We start from the raw sequence: 19,453 nt of genomic DNA, 5'->3' as shown, positions 1-19,453 counted from the left end.
TTTAAACAGGGGTGAAATCCAGGTTCTGGAGGACCGGTAGCGGACATTTTGAGTAGTTCGGAGAACTGGCAAATGCTACCTCTGGCTGGCCCCAGAGTGGGGTGTGAATGGAGATTTCGCAATATCCTTCCTCTGGAGTGGGGTGGGAATGGGGATTTTGCAGTATCCTTCCCCTGCCATGCCCACCAAGCCACGCCCACCAAGCCACGCCCACAGAACCGGTAGTAAAAAAATTTGGATTTCACCACTGAATTTAAAGTGAAACACATTCAGATATTCTGCACAACTATCCATCACTTCCATACCCAGGGCTACCCTATAGCAACGCTTGGAGGGTGAGGTCCCTGGCTTGTAAATTATAATATATATTTTATTTTTTTCCTGAATTTCAGAAGCAGACAGGATTTTAAAAAGCATTTTTCTTACACTACCAGAATCTATTTAATATTTTTTTTTCTAGTCCATATTTTATAACACAATATATACCACCTGGGTAATTCTATTTATTCATTGGTTAATCCCAACAGAGGCAGGGGGAATTAATGTAATCCATTTCACTTCATGGACTTTTGGCATAAAAATGAAGACTACGACATTCAAGGCAGCATTAAAAAACCCTCCACGTTCATTAATATAAAGTGCATTTCCTGCATATAATATAATATAATAATATAACTGTAAAGAACTCAAGGCACAAGCTAACAAAATATGTATTACATACTAGAAATGCACAGTTCAAGCTAATCACTATTTAATTCAAAACATTTCTTAATTCTGGTTATTTTAAAACTTTGGGGGCGGGGGAGAAAATCCCTTGACACACGAGTTTCAAATAGTAGACTTGCTTAAAAACGGTAAGCAAAGTGGCTCGTATTGATATCTGAAATCACTGTTAAATAGCATCCTCACCAATAAACATTCTACATAAATGAAGCCCAGAAATGATTTTCTGTGAATTCAAAAGTGCAGGCTCTACAGATCTGACGATGCTTTTGAGATTCACCCTGGTCCATGGGAAATGACCACTGATCAGAAGAATACAGTTGAATACACTCTACATGTTTTCAAATCTTCCGTTCAGTGTTCGCTCACAAGAGAATCCAAACAGAGGCACTGTGAATTCTCAACATTTTGCTTTGTGACTGTATCTCTTAACAGTCAGAGGCCAATAAAATGCAGGTATCTCAGTCAACCTGAGATAATCTTGATAAGTTTAGAACTGTTGATATTAGTCAAGGTCATTGGTAAGAATCATATGTTCCATATAGCCAAATAAGCAATCTTCTTTTGAAAGCATGCCGCACATTCGAGCTTTAGCCAATTTTAACGAGCAAGCGTTATGCTTTCTGAATGTGAACAATTTATTCAACGTCCTCTTCTGTTTTGGCTATTAAGATATAGCTATATAGTACACAAAATAACATGGAACCATTTCATCCGACAAACTAACATGTTGATAGTATCTGGACTCACACAACATACTATGTCACAGTGTATTTTCCATAGTCTGTTGAACAAGCCAGAACAATCTGGTACATACATAATAAGCCACAAATCATGATTCAAAGGTCACAGTAGTTGAAGTCATATAGTGCATCATGCTAAACCAAAATGCACTGGGCTTAACATGCTGTGATTGTAGCTTGCAAACTCAGTTAAAAATCATTGTTAACTAAGCTTAGAGTGATTTCCTTCTTTTTCTCTCCACCAAATCCTAATATTTCCTGCCATTTAACATTCTGTTGTTGCCTTTATCATTTACAGATTAAAAGAACACCAGCCCAAATACTTGGCTGCATGTTGTTGAGTCAGTCGCAGAAGGTAGAAACATCTAAATGAAAAGACCCTGAAGTGGTCAATATTGACCCTCAAGGGTTGATGAGACTATGCAAGATTTTGATAAATGTCTGGGGGTCAAAAGAGGTCAGAATATGTCTGGGAGTCGATATCTGATCAATAAATGATGGAAGATTGATTGGGATCAATTGAGGGTATCTACAGAGCTCCATGACAGTTGCTAAGTTCTGAAGGTGAGGTGGCTAGTGCCAAGACAGTGTTACTCAGAGTTGGATAGTTAGTCACCAACAAGAGTGGCTTAAGTTGTCTCTATTATGGTTCATCACAGATCTTTAGCTGGAACTTGGTGTTTTATACACCTATTGAGTCCTTCCCAAAGACCTGGGATAGACAGATGTTCTTCTCTGATGAGTTAAAGGTATTGTCTCAGTATATAAGCTGTTCCAAGTAAAGCTGCCTTCTGCAATTGACTGTTGATAGTTTTGTTAATGCTGATGGTATTCAAGTGCTTCTCCAGTTGTTTTGGGATTCATCCAAAGGGCTTTATTAATACTGGTACTACCTTTGCTTTCTTTTGCAGCAGTCTTTCTACTTCTATTTGCAGGTCTTTGTATTTTGTTATCTTCTCCAGTTCTTTCTCTTCTCTTCTGCTATCTCCAGGTACTGCCACATCCACTATCCAGACTTTTTTTGTCTTTGTTATCAACAATTGTTTACTCTGGGGTCTTATTTGCCAGGTGCTTATCTATTTGAATTCTAAAGTCCCAGGGTGCTTTAGTGTCTTCATTTTCTATTAGGTAAAGGTAAAAGTTCCCCTTGCATATATATGCTAGTCATTCCCGACTCTAGGGGGCGGTGCTCATCTCTGTTTCAAAGCCGAAGAGCCAGCGCTGTCCGAAGACATCTCGGTGGTCATGTGGCCGGCATGACTCAATGTTAAAGGCTCACGGAAAGCTGTTACCTTCCCACCAAAGGTGGTCCCTATTTTTCTACTTGCATTTTTTACGTGCTTTCGAACTGCTAGGTTGGCGGAAGCTGGGACAAGTAACGGGAGCTCACCCCGTTACACGGCACTAGGGATTCGAACTGCTGAACTGCCGACCTTTTGATCGACAAGTTCAGCATCTTAGCCACTGAGCCACCATGTCTCTTTTCATTTTCTATTATTTTGCCTATTTTATGGTCTCACTAGTTTTTGCCTATAGGCAAATGGTATTTCTTGCCGATCTTCCAATGCATCATTGTTGCTACTTTGTCATGCCATAGATTGCAGTCAGTCTGTGTGATCCACTGTGGGGTTTTTTCTCCAGCTTCTTTGCAGATGGTTGCTGTTTCTCTATTCTGGCTTTGTATGCATTTATTCTTAAGGCTTGATCTTGTATAGCCAGAATTAGCCCCTCTATCTCTTTCTTCAGTTTTCCTGCTCTTAGTCATTGTTAGGTGTTATAATTATTACTAATAATAGTACCATTAATTAAAGTAGTAATTGTTGCATTATGTTCATATAATGAATGTTTGGGTGTGTGTGTCAATGAACAATCTGAAACTTCATGAAGAGATGAATGAGTTCATGAGTTTGGGGATCACTGATCCAGAACATCTTAATTGAGTAGATTAAATCTACTTTACTGAGTAGATTTTTTATCTGATTAATCACTAGAAAATCCCATGGCTATAGGCTAGATTTGGAATAGATAGATAGATAGATAGATAGATAGATAGATAGATAGATAGATAGATAGATAATAGATAGATCTTGTCAGGAATTAACAGCAAACCACTTTTGCCAAGGAAATACAGATACAGTATATCCATGAAATCACCAGGTGAATCTGTCTCAAAGTAGATTTTACTTTTAAAACGAAATCATCCTAATATTTAAAGATAGGACTTTGAAATGTCTTACTAAGGCACTGAGACATGAATCTGCAATTCACTTGTGCCATGGCAAAGCCAGACTTCAGCTGCCTTTAATCTCTAACACTTTTATTACTGCTATTTTGTTAGATTTCTGATTTTCTTTATTGATGTGTATAGTCTTCAACATATTTATTACTGATATTAATCAGGTTGGGCACAACATGCTTGGTGATAAAAGGCTGTTTATAAATCCCACTGTAAACCCACAAGATAAAATTATTAGTGGGGGGGAAAAAATCTTCCAGCAATTTGCCCCCAAATTGTTGACATAAATACTAATTAAGCTACAAACAACATATTTGAAGGAACAGAAATGACAGAGGCTCCCTCCGAACATCCACCCATTCTACGCTCAACATTTCAATTTGTCCTGTAAATGGTCCATAATATTCATGCCAATCATTTATATCGGGATGACATAACCTCGTGGAGGATTTATTAAAAGACTTTGCCAAATCCTGCCCCTGATGTTTGAAAAATCTTTGATTCCTGAGAGCCAGCCCCCCCATTTCTTTGTACCCCTTTTAAAATATCCAGAAGAAGAAAAAGGACATTTTCATCCACTGCCTATTTCTCTGAATAATTTCTTGGTCCAGTTGAGACCCTAAAATTGATACATCTTTGCCTGAGATGACAATAATTCTTTTTTCTCCATTGTGAGTACGCAAGAAGCTTTTTTTTTTTCTGGGTGGCATGGTAGAGAGAAAGTGATAGGCAGACTGTTTGGGTACCTCATGTCTACCATGAGTCAACTAGAACTTCTCTACGTTGTAGATTTCTGAAGAATTTCCCCCTCGTTCTGTCTCATGTGCGTCTAGTATTTTGCTCCAGCCTACAGGTAGTCCTCAACTTACAACCATTCGTTTAGTGACCGTTCAAAGGTACAATGGCACTGAAAAGAGTAACTCATGGCCCTTTTTCACACTTACGACCGATGCAGCAACTCCAAAGTCATGTGATCAAAATTCAGAAGCTTGGCAACTGGCTCCCATTTATGACGCTTGCTGGGTCCCACGGTCATGCAATCACCTTTTGGGACCTTCTGATAAAGTCAATGGAGAAGACAGCTTCGCTTAACAACCATGTTACTAGCTTAACAACTGCAGTGATTCACTTAACAACGGTGGCAAGGAAGGTGAAAAATTGGGCAAAATTCACATAACAACAGTTTTGCTTAGCAAACTGAAATTTGTGGTTGTTAAGTAAAGGGTTACCTATACATGGACAGGAGGAAACAGTGGGTACAGAATGAAACATTCAACGTAACATTATTTCTCTAATGGTGCTTCTCCATCAAACTGAGAATCTAACCGTCATGGATTCAAGAAACAGGTCATGACATAATGTTTTTTAAGATCTAGGGAACAGCTGTCTCTGGCCAGAATGTTCATCAATATAGCCCATTAGATAATCACAGATTACAACACAACAAATTCCTTAGCGTTTATGCAATTTACCGAAAGGAAGCTTTCAATTAGCAATTGGTGTCTTGTTCGCATGATCCCAAATTCTTCATGAACCAATATTTGTCCAATGAACAAGAACTTGTGACATGCATTTGACGATCGGGGAAATCTCATTTTGGAGAGCTCAAAATGAGCTATAACTGCAAACATTTTGAAGGCTGCATTCGACAGAAGTACTGCAAGCGGTACTAACCACCCAGGCAATAAAGAGACGGTAACTGCTATTCAATTTCTTGCAAGATTGCAATAAGAATGTTAGATGAACATTCCCTCCTTATGCTTTTCCATTTAATGTATTCAAAGTATTATATCTGACAGCCCGATCATTAGAAATTCTTCAATTTCTACAATCTTGACTTCATATTTTAACTGCCCCTATAAGGAAACCTAGATCTATTTTTTTTTAAAAAAAGGGTTAATGGTCCAAAGGAAATTTGCTCCATTTTAGGGATAGATTAGCAAATTTCTGGTCTGATTTTATTTTCTAATTAAAGATCCACAGAATTACGTGGACCGAACTTGTAAATGGAGGGAGCCGGCATTTTCCTTTCGAAGCTTTGTGAGATGGGTAAGAGATCCTGTCAATCTTGTCTGCAACATTTTTCTTTTAGAACATTGACACTCATATCTGCTTTCTGTGCAGCCTTAAAATTAGCCACGCAACCACAAAATAAGTGTGGTTGCCTGATCATTCCAGGAAGTACTAGAATAGAAACCTCTACTAGCACTGTTATAAACTTCCTAAAATTTTAAATTATTGAATAACATAGATCAGAGGTCTCCAACCTTGGCAACTTTAAGTCTTGTGGACTTCAACTCACAGAGTTCCTCAGCCAGCAAAGCTGGCTGAGGAACTCTGAGAGTTGAATTCCACAAGTCTTAAAGTTGCCAAGGTTGGAGACCCCTGACACAGATGGTATATTGGCTGCAACACAAAGTTACTAAAGTAAACGCAACCGGCTTTTCTATCCAAGTGCTCTTTTTATTATTTATTTATTTAATTAATTCCTGACAAAAAAATGGGGGGGGGGGAAAGGGAAATTCCCAGTAATTGGCATTCATCCCTAACTAGTGTCCATTCTGTTCACAAACTTAGAACCAACACATGACTTCTTCTTCTTTTTTTTAACCTCGGAATTCTAAGCGGAATTCGTTTTAATCTTTTCTTATAAGGCAACAACTAAAATTTGGTTTATTTTCAATGGACTAAATGGCTTGTGGCAAAACAGTTTTACATATATATAAAGAAAGAAGCAGACATTCTGCGAGCTCCAGAACTTAAAATTTTAAAATAATTAAAACATTTTATTCTACTAAGCTTTCGTCAGCCATCTGCTGACATCACCAGAGTATTAAACTACCATTACAGAGATCTCTGCCTTTATATGCCATTAAACAGGAAACAGTAGGAATTAAGCCTCCATCATCCAGCATGACGACAGCAAAAACAACACAGCTAATTACAAGTGGGAGATGGATGGAAGGGCCTTTTACACACGCAATGGCCAAATTGATTAATGGCATAGTAGAATAATTTTTCAAAATTATTTTAAAATTTTATGTTCCGGAGCTCACAGAATGTCTGCTTCTTTCTTTACTAAGATACCTGGAACTCGTATTTTTAGAATAGTTTGTTATATATATAATGAGATACCCAAAGTGTAGTCTGCAAAGATGGTTTTGAGAGGGGTCATGAGCAAAACCAAGCAATTCATGCTTGGCTCCATCGTTGTTGTTTTTTTTTAACATGTTGTGGGCAAGCTAAGAAACCAAAAAGCTGATTCTGAAGAAAGGAAAGGAGACAGTATATTAAATATTTTGCTCATCTGGATTCTCTCTGATTGACGTTCAACACTGAAAGTGCTGCACCCAAACACTGAATATAACCGCCTTAGAACGAAGAACCATTGCCATCTCCCAAAGCATTTAAACAAACTATATTAAAATACCATCTTCTGTCACATTTAAAGGCAGTAGGATATGTTTTCTTTCCCCCTCTATATTTATATATACACAGAGTTCTGCTCTAGAAAAACCAATACAATAAACTGTTACTTAACATCTTCATTTAAAAACAGGCAGTCTTTGGTGATGTGAAGGCAGGAAACATGTCGCTTGTAGGTCTGTTACCTTCTGCCTATTTCACTCTGTCTCATAAAGTGAATATTGTTGGCACTGTCTGCAAGTTCTAGATACTGCTCCACAGATAAGACAAAATATCCGTCATAACCCTGCACTTTCCCAGTGCTCAAAAGCTGTTGCTTCTCCCCCTCTGTCCAAGCCCTTGTACCTTCTTCACCGTCTTGCAGTCGCTTTTGTTCCTTAGTCCAAGCTTGTAGCACAGCTCTTTGCCGGGCGATCTCCAAAACGTGGTTTTTCTCTTCTTCAATGGTCGTTCCGTATCGAACGTTAAAGCACAAAAAACCATGCTGGAGTTGAATGTCCGCAAATCGTCTTGTCCTCCCGTTGATGACCGAAGTCATTTGTGACACCGTGACGTTGACCCCGTTCTCCAAGATCCGCCGCCCCCCCGGTGTTGCCTATGAGAGAGAGGTCTTCTTCCAAAGACCCGAGTTTGATGAAGTAGTGCGTGTCTCGTCCATCGATGGTGAAATGGAGGTTCTCCAGGTAATGGGCGCCATTGAGGATGGCAGCGATGCGTCGGCTGTCCTCAATGGCTACGCCGATAATGTCTGCTGTTACCTGCCCATCTTTAATCGCGAATTTGATGCCCTTCCCAAAGACTGAAGGAACTGCAGCAAATTGGGGTTGTTTTGCCCGCTCTGTACATCGACCGTCACTGTATTTGGGGGTCATGGGAAGCTGGTCCAAGGAAATGAAGTTCCGGAGTTGTTTCTGTAGTTCACACTGAATGCCAAGAATAGTCTGGGAAGGAAGGAAGCAGGGAAGCAAGCAAGGAAGGGCAGAGAGGGAGGGAGGGAGGGAGGGAGGGAGGGAGGGAAGGAAGGAAGGAAGGAAGGAAGGAAGGAAGGAAGGAAGGAAGGAAGGAAGGAAGGAAGGAAGGAAGAAAGAAAGGAAAGGAAAGGAAAGGAAGGAAGGAAGGAAGGAAGGGCAGGGAGGGAAGGAAGGATGGAAGGAAGGAAAGGAAAGGAACGTAAAGGAAAGGAAAGGAAAGGAAAACAGGGGAAGGAAGGAAAGAGGGAGGGAAAGAAGAAAGGAAGGAAGGAGAAGAAAGGAAGAAGACAGTATCAAAAGTGAAAATAGTTTATTAGAGCAACACAACACAATACAAACTTTTCATTGAATTCCCTGCCTGGGAATTTCCAAACATTGGTGCAGGAAAGTTGTCATGAGTAACAGTTTGAGAGCGTGGATGTGGATGCATATTCTGCAAGACTGATGAAATGAGAAAACAAAATTGCACTGGAAGTCTCATTTCCAGATGCCTGCTCTTTGAGATATATTTGTGAGTTTCCAGAACTGAACAACTGATCTTAAAATCTGTCCTTCCGTCACTTTATTGACTGGATATGGAACTTCTTGGTCTGCACCTACCGGTACTTAACATTTTGTACAGTGGAGGAGAATTATTTCCTACAAATAATGCAGAAATTGTAGATTTTAGTGAAGCTGTGCTTGAGAATGAGTGTCCCTTTCCAATTACCGATGATGGCCATTCCTGACTTAAGGTTTGTTTGGTATGAATGTGATTAAAACATTTTAAAATGCCCCACTGTCGCTCAATGCAATCTTCTGCCTCCTATATTTCAGGTTGGAAGAAACGGGGTTACAATTATTAATTATTACTATTAATAATTCTTCATAACCAAAAGGCAATGTAATGTATTACATTTCTTACAGGTTGGAAGGCACAGATTGTGTCTCTGAGCACTTGGACTATGTTTAGGTTGGTTGTGCTATTAAGTTTTAAAGGGAGGGAGGGAGGGAGGGAGGGAGGGAGGGAAGGAAAGAAGGAAGGAAGGAAGGAAGGAAGGAAGGAAGGAAGGAAGGAAGGAAGGAAGGAAGGAAGATAAGCAGTGCCCTGCTAGATTCCACACACTATATTCACAGAATCTTTGCATACTTCCAACCTTAATCAATTGTCAAGCACCAGGGAAATCAGGAGACCCAGGCAGTTCAAGTGGGCATAAAGATTTATTGCAAGATTACGCTCTCGACAAGAATCTGAACTACTAACAGACAAAGGAAATTGGTGATAGTTAAGGATAGAAGGAATTCAAGGTGGGCTGTGTCACTGCGTTAAGTGTTTGCCAGCTGAGCTTCCATTCTGAGCAGTAGGGTAGTCTGCCAGAGAATTTATCTGTAGCAACTGAGATAAGACTGTCTTGTGATTTCTGAGCTACTGCACATGTCTACATTCTTTCTTTTCTAACTTCCTGATTTCTACTTTTTTTGTTCATCTCTGAGATAACTGCCGGTAAAAATGTAGTTAGCTAGTTTTTTTACTTTTATAATAAAACGTTTCTTAGAATACATTTGGGTTTTCTTTCTTTAAAAGTATACAGCATGGAAAACAAAATCCATTCACCTCTAATTAATTACAGTTTCCCCAGGGGGGGAATGAGGCTGATTCACGCTTCGACAGACTGAACTTAGATCTCTTGTGGGTGCGAGGGGACTGATGACACATTTGACTCCTCTCTTGAGCTCAGCCTGTTCATCTCCTACACCTAGAGCCGTGGTGGCACAGTGGTTAGAATGCAGTATTGCAGGCTAATTCTACCGAGTGCCAGCAGTTCGGCAGTTCAATCCTGACCAGCTCAAGGTTCAATCCATCCAAGGTCAGTAAAATGAGGATCCTCATCGTGAGGAACCCAATATGCTGACTCTGTAAACTGCTTAGAGAGGGCTGTAAAGCACTGTGAAGTGGTATATAAATCTACCTGCTATTGGTATTGCCCTTCCTTCCCTCCCTCCCTCCCTCCCTCTAGTTAAAATGCAGTATCGCAAGCTAATTCTGCCCACTGTCAGCAGTTCAATCCTGACCAGCTCAAGATTGACTCAGCCTTCCATCCTTCCGAGGTGGGTAAAATGAGGACCCAGATTGTTGGGAGCAAACTGCTTAGAGAGGGCTGTAAAGCACTGTGAAGCGGTAGATAAATCTAAGTGCTGTTGCTATTGCTATCAATAACCCACTCAAAGAAGGGGACATCAGCCAAGACCCTTTCTCCATCAGAGAAAGAACAACAAAAAAAAACGATCTTCTCCATCTTTACTGAAATACTCTGGCTTCATAAGACTACAAAGAGCTCTACGTGATTTGTGCACAGATTTGTATTTGCCCTGTGAATTCCCTCTCCCGCTTGTGATATTATTACTCCTATCATTGGGTGTCATCAGCTTTCTCCAACTTAATTTCTTCAGAAGTCTTTGGCCTACCTTTCCAGGATCCCACTCTTGGGTCTTGGTTTGAAGCTGCAGAAGCTCATAGGTTGTGTCCACAGCATCCATCTCTGGCTTTGGGAACCCAGGAAGCACATTGTGAAGCTGAAACCCAAACAGTTCAAGCCAACTTCCGATATCTATCAAGGAAACCAAGAAGAGGACAAACACCTGTATAACAGCAAAGAATTTCTGAACATTAAAAAAGCATCTTCTTTGATTAAGATCTCTATGAAACCCGTATACTGGAAACACTGTGGTGAAACAAATTTTCCCAAATATTAAAAGTCTCTTAAATATTTCTGTTTGGGAAGTGAGGGGAGTGAGAAAAATCCGACTAGAAATGTTTGGAAGAGTGGGCAGCAGTATCAGCCTTGTGAGGTAGTCCAATTAGGAAGCATGCCCAGATTAACAGAGTTGGAAGGGACCTTGTAGGTCATCTAGTCCAACCCCCCACCCAAGCAGGAGACCCTACACCTGTGATGGCGAACCTATGGCACACGTGCCAGAAGTGGCACACAGGGCCATCTCTCCAGGCACGCCAGACGTTGCTCGTTGCTGTTCCGGGTTCCAGTGCACATGCATGCTGGCTAGCTGGTCTTCGTGTGCACATGTGTGCCAGAAACCAGAAAACCAGGTGACCGGTGCACATGTACATGCTGGAAACCAGAGGGTCAGCTCCTCTTCCGGTGTTCCCGCGCATGCGCGCCAGGAAGCTCCTCTTCTGATTTTCGGTGCTCCCGTGTGCGCGCGCCAGGGAGCTGGTCTTTCGGTCTCTCCCATACGTGCACAAACTCCCATTTCGGCACTCAGTGCCAAAAAGGTTCACCAACATTGCCCTACACCACTTCTGACAGATGGCAGTCCAGTCTCTTCTTGAAAGCTTCCAGTGATGAAGCTCCCACAACTTCCGAAGGCAACTTCTGTTCCATGGGTTGATTGTTAACAGATGAACTAATTCTACTTTAACGTAAAGTTACCTTAACAGAACCTTTCAGGTCTGAAAGAATGTTTCTTTCCCCTCACCTTTACAGTAAAAAAACTAGGGAAGGTCCCTTTTGAGATGTTTGCCACGTCCTATTCCTGCTGTGGGCACATCTGCCTCTTACCTGTTCCCCTGCCTGCTGCTTTCCTCATTGTCTCCCAGGGCTGTTCCCCCACATCGTAACTGCAGCTCTCCCCTGTAATAATTGTCCTGACCTGTACTAAGGATGGAATACGTCCTGCGCTGTACAATTTCTTCCTTTGCTTGCCTCTTTAAATTATGTAACGTTGATAAAATATTTAAAAAGTACAGCAGGACATCACGACTATTTAAACTTTTTAAGAAAAGTGCAGGTACATTTGTTTTCATCTTCCTTCTTCACCTCTTCTTCCTTTGGGATCATGACTTCTAAATAATTAGTCTGGCGGCTCCAACTCTTGTGCTGTGCTTTTATTAATTCTGCAGGAGGCTTTTATTAGAAAAGAAAGGGAGAAGATTGCTTCTCAGTTGGAAAACGGCAGGGCTACCTACTTTCCATTTCAGCTCCTTCGTAAGAGGAAAGGAAGTAGTGGAATTTCTCAACGATCCTAAAAATCTTCAACAGCCACTCCCGTCCCTGCTGAAATACCCCCACGCTCTACCTGTCTTGATCAGCACTAACTGAATTGAATAAGATCTACAGGTAGGGTCTCCAACCTTGGCCATTTTAAGATTTGTGGACTTCAACTCCCAGAATTCCGTGGGGGCTGGGGAATTCTGGGAGTTGAAGTCCACAAGCCTTAAAGGTGCCAAGATTGGACTCCTCTGATCTACAGCCAGATAATATGCAAAGGATGAAACTATAAGCAAATGTCTTCTTTTTCACCTCATTTTACATTCTTCACTTAGGCAGGAAAAATCAAACACATAGGAATAAAATAGGTGGTACTTGGCTCAACAGAAGTAACTGCAAAAGGAATTTATATGTCCTAGTGCCGTGATGGTGAACCTATGGTATGCGTGCCATCGCCGGCTGGTCTTCTGATTTCCTGCGCACTCATGTACACTGGTCAGCTGGTCTTCGTGTGCGCCAGAAACCCGAAGACCATCTGGCCAGTGTGCATGCGGCACCAGCCAGCTGATCTTCGGGCTTCCTGTGCTCCAGCGTACATGAAGACCAGCTGGCTGGCGCACGCCCAAAGACCAGGTGCATGTGCACCGGCCAGCTGTCTTCTGGTTTCTGGCGCTCCGGCGCATGGAAAGACCAACTGGCCGGCGTGTGCCCAAAAACTAGGTGCATGTGCACCGGCCAGCTGATCTTTGGATTTCCAGCGCTCTGGCATACGTGTGTTCTAGTATGGGCACTCGGTGCTGAAAAGGTTCACCATCACTGTCCTAGCGGATCACCGCTTAAATATGAGCCAGCAGTGTGCTGTAACTGCCAAAAAAACCACTGCAATCATAGTCTTCAATGGAAGGACAGTGCCAAGAAAGGACAAGAAGTGATCGTACCACTTTATATCATGCTGGTGAGACCACACTGGGAATACCTGCTCCAGTTTTGGTCACCAAGATCAAGATGTTGAGACCCTGGAAAGAGCCTCTTTAGGCTCCAGATAACCATTACTCAATAAATTGACCCTTTCCAAATTATATTAATTTTTTTAACATGGATATATCTCACCAGGCTTCAGGTGAGAATGCCAAATATCCCAGAAAACTCATGAGATTTCAGGGTTTTAAAGTATATTTTATAGACTTATGTGTTTGCTGATATGTTTTAAGAACCAATGAATATTTACAGATACAAATTAACAGAGTTGGAAGGGACCTTGTAGGTCATCTAGTCCAACTCCCCGCCAAAGCAGGAGACCCTACACCATTTCTGACAGATGGCAGTCCAGTCTCTTCTTGAAAGCTTCCAGTGATGAAGATCCCACAACTTCTGAAGGCAGCTTCTGTTCCATGGGTTGATTGATCTCACTGTCAGAAAATTTCTCCTTATTTCCAGGTTGAATCTTTCCTTGATCAGTTTCCATCCATTATTCGTTTTCTGGCCTTCCATGCTTTGGAAGATAGCTTGACCCCTTCCTCTCTGTAGCAGCCCCTCAAATATTGGAAGACTGCTATCCTGTCTCCCCTGGTCCTTCTCTTCCCTAGCCATGCCCAGTTCCTGCAACCATTCATCATATGTTTTAGCCTCCAGTCCCCTAATCATCTTAGTTGCTCTTTGCATTCTTTCTGGTGCAGCGTAGCTCAGGGTTGAACATTTGTAGCTCAGGATCGAACTGTGGGCTCTCCGAGTTTGATGATTTTCAAGCAGATGTTAGCACCGATGATGCCATCTAGTTGGGTAATGGAACTGAATACAATTGAGCACGCAACATTCTTCCAGTCTAACCCAGTGCATATGACTATCATATGAGAACAGCATGGATAACTGATTTGTTCTCCTTAGGGGAAACGGTGACCTATATAAGTATGAAACAAAAGATTCAGAGAAGATCCACTTCGATCAGTGTACAGAAATCCCAAAGGTGCTTTTTTCAAGAGGCAACCCGGCTTTCTGATTTTTCTTTGAAGACGTTTTACTTCTCATCCAACAAGCTTCATGGACAATTGGGACTCTCTATAGCCAGTCTACAGAAATCTACAATGAAGCTCACTAACCTCAGTTTAACCAAATGAATAGCCAGAAAATTAAGTCATGTCTTACCTGTAGTATATTTCGCCACATCTTGTATTTGGCCAGCTGGATAATTATTTTCAAATGCATACAGATTAAATGGTTTGGGGACATTCTTCAGTTCTTCCCAGATGCGATGGTTTGGGCTTGTCCAACGTCCAGCAATGACATCATAATCTCTTTGTCCCAAGTGCACCAACTTAGTCAAAGAATTATACAGCCCACCATGAAAACCGATAACAACTTCAAAATCTGGGTTGGTATCCTGATAGATCTCACCGTAAGGCGTGTAAAGGATTTCTTTGATCACTTGCCCTCGGCTGCTGAAGACAGCTAAGGGTGTCCCTGTGTTGTCACAAGCTACATAGTACTCTTCGCCACTGCTTAACTCCATAGCTATCAAGTGACCTTGGAGATCGTAATAAAGGGATGTGATTTCTGAACTACTGTGGTTGTACAAGTGAGTAATTCTTACTGGATTGGAGAGATCTGCGTAGAAGAACTGCAAGTGTTGACCTAGATTTGACTTGCTGGCCACTCGTCGTCCCAAACCATCATAGCAAAACTGGACTGTCCAACCAGAAACCCTGTTGTAAGCTCTGCTCAGGAAACCATTGGAGTTGTACTCAAAAATGTCATTCCCTCTTTGTTTAAGGAAGCCATCTTCATCCACCTTGTACTGAAGATCTCCTAGCCTTGTGATGCGGTCCCGAAGGTCGTACCTCAAAGGAGTGAGCCGTGCACTGTTCCCATGGCTGAGTAAGTTGATATTTCCATTGAGGTCATAGCTGTAGCGCCATTGAGTTTTGTCGTTCACAGAGACAGTCTGAAGTTGTCCATCAGCATCGTATTCATAAAAGTACCTTGTGATGTTGGCGTTTACTCCTACTCGGATGTCACATATCACCATACGTCCCATGTTGTCATACTGAATGGTCATCCAGTAGGCAATGAATTTCAGAATTTCATATTGCACTTCTATCACTTGGCCGTTGGCACTGAAAATTTTGGTATGCTTCATCATGGTGGTGGTAATCACTTGATTTAAGTCATAATTGATTACGCTGAATTTCCCAAATTGTTCTGTTTTCCCAGACACGTCCACGTAACGGTACAGATCGATAGGGAGTGGAGTTTCATTGATCATTGCTTGCATGCTGGTTACCCGAAAGTTGTTGTAGCTGTAATCAAATCTGGCATTCACGAGCCCTTCTTCACTAAATCTGAATATCTGTCGGCCAATTAGTGGTCCTATAGATAAAAAGTAAAATGGGTAGTTAAGAAGAGAAAGCTGCCCAAGGATACTGGGGGAGACACATACATTTAGGTAACCAACAAGTTAGCAACCGGGGGAATCCACTAGGAGAAAAAAGATCTCAAAAATTATCATAAAGATGTATCTTTATTATGCCTAATTAAAAACCCGCACAATTGTCAGGAAACTTTCAAGTTCTTCAGACCATTTAAAAGTTGTTCATTTTGTGGGGAGTGGACAACTTTGTTAAGACACTATAGATTTTGGAATTATTACTTAGAATTTAATTATTAACTATGTTAGAGTTAATATATATTACATATATTCTTGGAAGCATTTCTTAGTGATACTATATGAAATGATTGTGCCACACAAGAGGCAGTACTACCATATTCTATCCAACACACTATCATAATCTTCATCTTCTCAGATGAAGATTAAAATACCTTTTTAAAGGTATTTTAGCTTTAAAATTATACAGTTTAAACCGTATCTTACCCAAACAAACCTATACTAAATTTGATGGATGCCATTATTGCATAACTTATAGGTTTGTGAAACAGCAGGATATACATTGCAACAGATATCTTAAACCATCTTCTAGCCATACAGAATTCCAGTCACCATTCTTAATTCTGGAGTTTTAATTCTGAAATACTAGGACACTGCTATAATAAAAATTAAAAACACACATCTTTTTAAGCTACTTACATACATCTAATATTGCTTCACTATAATTTTCCAATCCTATCCCATTACAAAATTAAATACTTTAGGTAGTTGTCCAAAGATCTGGCAAATCAGAAGACATCAGGGCAGTGGTGGGATTCAAATAATTTAACAACCAGTTCTCTGCCCTAATAACTGGCTGGGTGGGTGTGGCCATGGTGGGCATGGCCATGGGGTGTGTCAGGCAGCACTCGGCCTCCTGCACCCCCGTGAGAGCAAAAACGAGTGGCGGGGGATGTGCCCCCCCGCGGCCTGTTTTTGCTCCCAGGAGGCTGCAGAGAGGCCTACTAGGCCCAAAATGGCCTGTGGAGCGGGGGCACGCCTCCCACCCCCGTGCCCCGTTTTGGGCCCAGTAGGCATCTCTGTAGCCTTCTGGGAGCAAAAACGGGTTGCAGGGGCCCGCACCACACACCCCGTGCACCATTTTGGGCCTAGTAGGCCTCTCTGCAGCCTCCTGGGAGCAAAAATGGGGCACGGATGTGCCATACCGCACCCCCTGTGCCCTGTTTTGGGACTAGTAGGAGCCAAAATGGGGTTCGTGGGGGCTCCTGGAAGGGGCTGGGCATGGCCAGCCAGCAATTTAACAACCGGTTAACTGGCCCGAATCAGCCCAAACTGGCTGAATTCCAACACTGCATCAGGGACTATAGGCACCGGAGACTATCGTTATGTTATTTGTTTACTTAGTCACTCTAACAAATAAAAAGGTTTAATGGATAACTAAATGGAATCCAGAACAGATTTATCCAAAAGCTTTAAAAATAGCGTCTTTGTATAAAAGAAAAGTTGAACCTCACGGTAGCAGGTCTTCATGAGAATGGTGAATAGTTGCCAAGAACAAGTGAAACCTAGTAGGAACCTAATCTTAACCCACCTGTTTGCCTGTATCTGATGGTGCAAATAAATCCATCATGCATCAAGTGTATGGTTTTAATAACGCCAGATGATTCTTCATAAGTAAAGGAGACCTGTGTGGTATCGTAAAGGATCTCGGAGAGCTTGGACTGGGGTGTATATTGGTAAAGAACTCGGCGGCCTGTTCCTGGATAGAAAGATTGCAAGAGCCGACCATCTTTGGAAAAGTCCTGGACGAAGGAGGCACTGCTGTCTGGCGGAGAGTAAAGATTTCGATAGTAGCCAACAGAGAGCATGGTTTGAAAACTGTGTCGGACCATGCTTGGCATGGTGACAGACAGCAGGTAATCCGACTGGTCATGTTCAAAGATGTAGCGGCGCTGACTATGCAGAAGAAGCATCACAGACTGAAAGGGAAAAAAAATCAAAAACGTTAGGAAATAAGCCTTTCCAGGGACCTTGGTGGGATGCATAAATCAGGATACCTACACTGCAAACGCCATTTCAACCAGGGGATTTGCTTCAAGAGGGCACACAAATGCATTTTTTTAGATAGTGTAGAGAGGATAAGGAACTAGACTGAAGTAAGACATTTCATCGAATATATCAAGAGATCTCAGGGTGATCATATTCCCAGGAGAATATGGGAGAACATTTCATTTTCATTTTTTCATTTCATTTATTGGATTTGTATACCGCCCTACTCCTGAAGGACTCAGGGCGATGAACAGCCACACATAAATACAAAATTTAAAAACAAAATAAAACCGAATTAAACAATTTGGCCAAGACAAATTTAAAACACCCAATAATTTTAAAAACAAATTAAAATTTACATTTTAAAGAGGAAAGATTTAGGCCAGGCCGGCTTGATGGAATAAAAAAGTCTTGAGAGCACGACGGAAGATGCGCAGATCCTCCGTATCTCCGGGGGGAGCTCATTCCAGATAGTAGGTGTCCCCACAGAGAAGGCTCTCCCCCTGGGGGCCGCCAGTCGACATTGTTTGGCTGACGGCACTTGAAGAAGCCCCTCTCTATGAGAGTGTACCGGCCGGTGGGAGGCTATTAATGGTAGCAGGCGGTCCCGTAAGTATCCAGGTCCTAAGCCATGAAGCGCTCTAAAGGTGATAACCAAAACATCATATTGGAGTTTACAGGATATTGATGGCTTATTTATAGATTGCATGCAGTTGAGAGTATCTTTTTTTCTAAGAATTGCTTCAATTGTAAATAATGTGTCCACCTATCCCAGTCTGGATCTTCCAAATATGGTGGAACTGTAGCTTTAAACATTCCTGTCCCAAAGATGCTTTTTCAAAAAGGCAACTGGACTTCGTTTTTTCTTGACGATGTTTCGCTTCTCATCCAAGAAGATTCTTCAGTCAGAAATGAATAAGCTTCTTGGATGAGACGTGAAATGTCTTCAAAGACAAAGAAAGTCCAGTTGCTGTTCTGAGCTAGGCTTCCTGAGTCAGTAAAACACATGAGTAGTCCCAAAAATCTGTTTTATTTTAACAGCTGTGAATTCTATTCATTCACAGATGAATCCCAAATAGTTGTAAAGAGTCCTTCAGGATAAGGCTGATAATCACCCACCATTATCTCCCTTGACACGCTGCCAAAGACCTAATTGACAAAGCCACACGGAGTCCAGAATCAAACAGAGCTTCATTCCTTAAACTGCACAGAATTAACAATGTTGCTTCCTGCAAAGGCCCACGTACCTTTGCTCCTCTTTTAAGTCTTATGGGAGGGTCCACTCATCTCCAAGCCCTACTCCTGAGTCGTCCCTTTTGTTTTAACTGTTCTTGCCTTCTGGCAGCTTTGCGCATGCGTGCACTGGGAATAGGCTCCCCCTGTTGCTCTGCCTTACTGAGGTCTGACTCTGGGCTCCAGAGGCAGTATGTACCTCCCAGATGGCCCTTTCTCTGCCTCCGATACAGAGCCCTCGTCCAAGTCTTCCCCAGATTCCAGGACTGGCCCATGTTCCTCCCCAGCCTCCTCACTGTCCGACTCTGCTGCCAGCTCCGCAGACTGCTAGCGGACCACAACAGTTGCGTTTTGAAAAAGCACCTTTGGGAAAACTATGACCTGGATGACTGAGAATTTCCATAAACATTTAAATATACTTGTTTTGTAGGCTAATGGAAATCCTAACTGGGAAAAGGTCTCTGTGATCTTAAAGAATGGTCTTTTCCCACCGCCTGATCATTTTAAACCAAGATGTCGACAATTAAACCTTCTCTACTCTCTGCCTTTCAATAACCATTTCATTAGTATTTCTAAAAGGAGAGAACAACTCAGCGGTGGAATTCAATTTTTTTTACTACCGGTTCTCTGGGCATGGCTTGGTGGGCCTGGTGTGGCTTGCTGGGCATGGCAGGGGAAGGATACTGCAAAATCTCCATTCCCACCCC

General features: G+C 41.9%; 1 protein-coding gene across 1 annotated transcript in view; it reads right to left on the bottom strand.

Annotated features, from left to right (window-relative positions):
• Positions 1-7,309: 7,309 nt before the first annotated feature.
• TENM1 (teneurin transmembrane protein 1) overlaps positions 7,310-19,453 on the bottom strand; it is a 349,073-nt gene continuing 336,929 nt past the window's right edge. Inside the window, 5 exon segments of the mRNA XM_070952054.1 lie at positions 7,310-7,714; positions 7,716-8,069; positions 10,545-10,687; positions 14,228-15,448; positions 17,056-17,443. Of these exon segments, the coding sequence (XP_070808155.1) occupies positions 7,310-7,714; positions 7,716-8,069; positions 10,545-10,687; positions 14,228-15,448; positions 17,056-17,443 (2,511 nt within the window).

The sequence above is a fragment of the Pituophis catenifer genome, unplaced genomic scaffold (genome assembly GCF_029215685.1).
Source record: "Pituophis catenifer annectens isolate HBS135680 unplaced genomic scaffold, rPitCat1.0.hap2 SCAF_11, whole genome shotgun sequence".
NCBI classification, from domain to species: domain Eukaryota; kingdom Metazoa; phylum Chordata; class Lepidosauria; order Squamata; family Colubridae; genus Pituophis; species Pituophis catenifer.
This window is presented reverse-complemented; position numbering and strand designations above follow the sequence as displayed.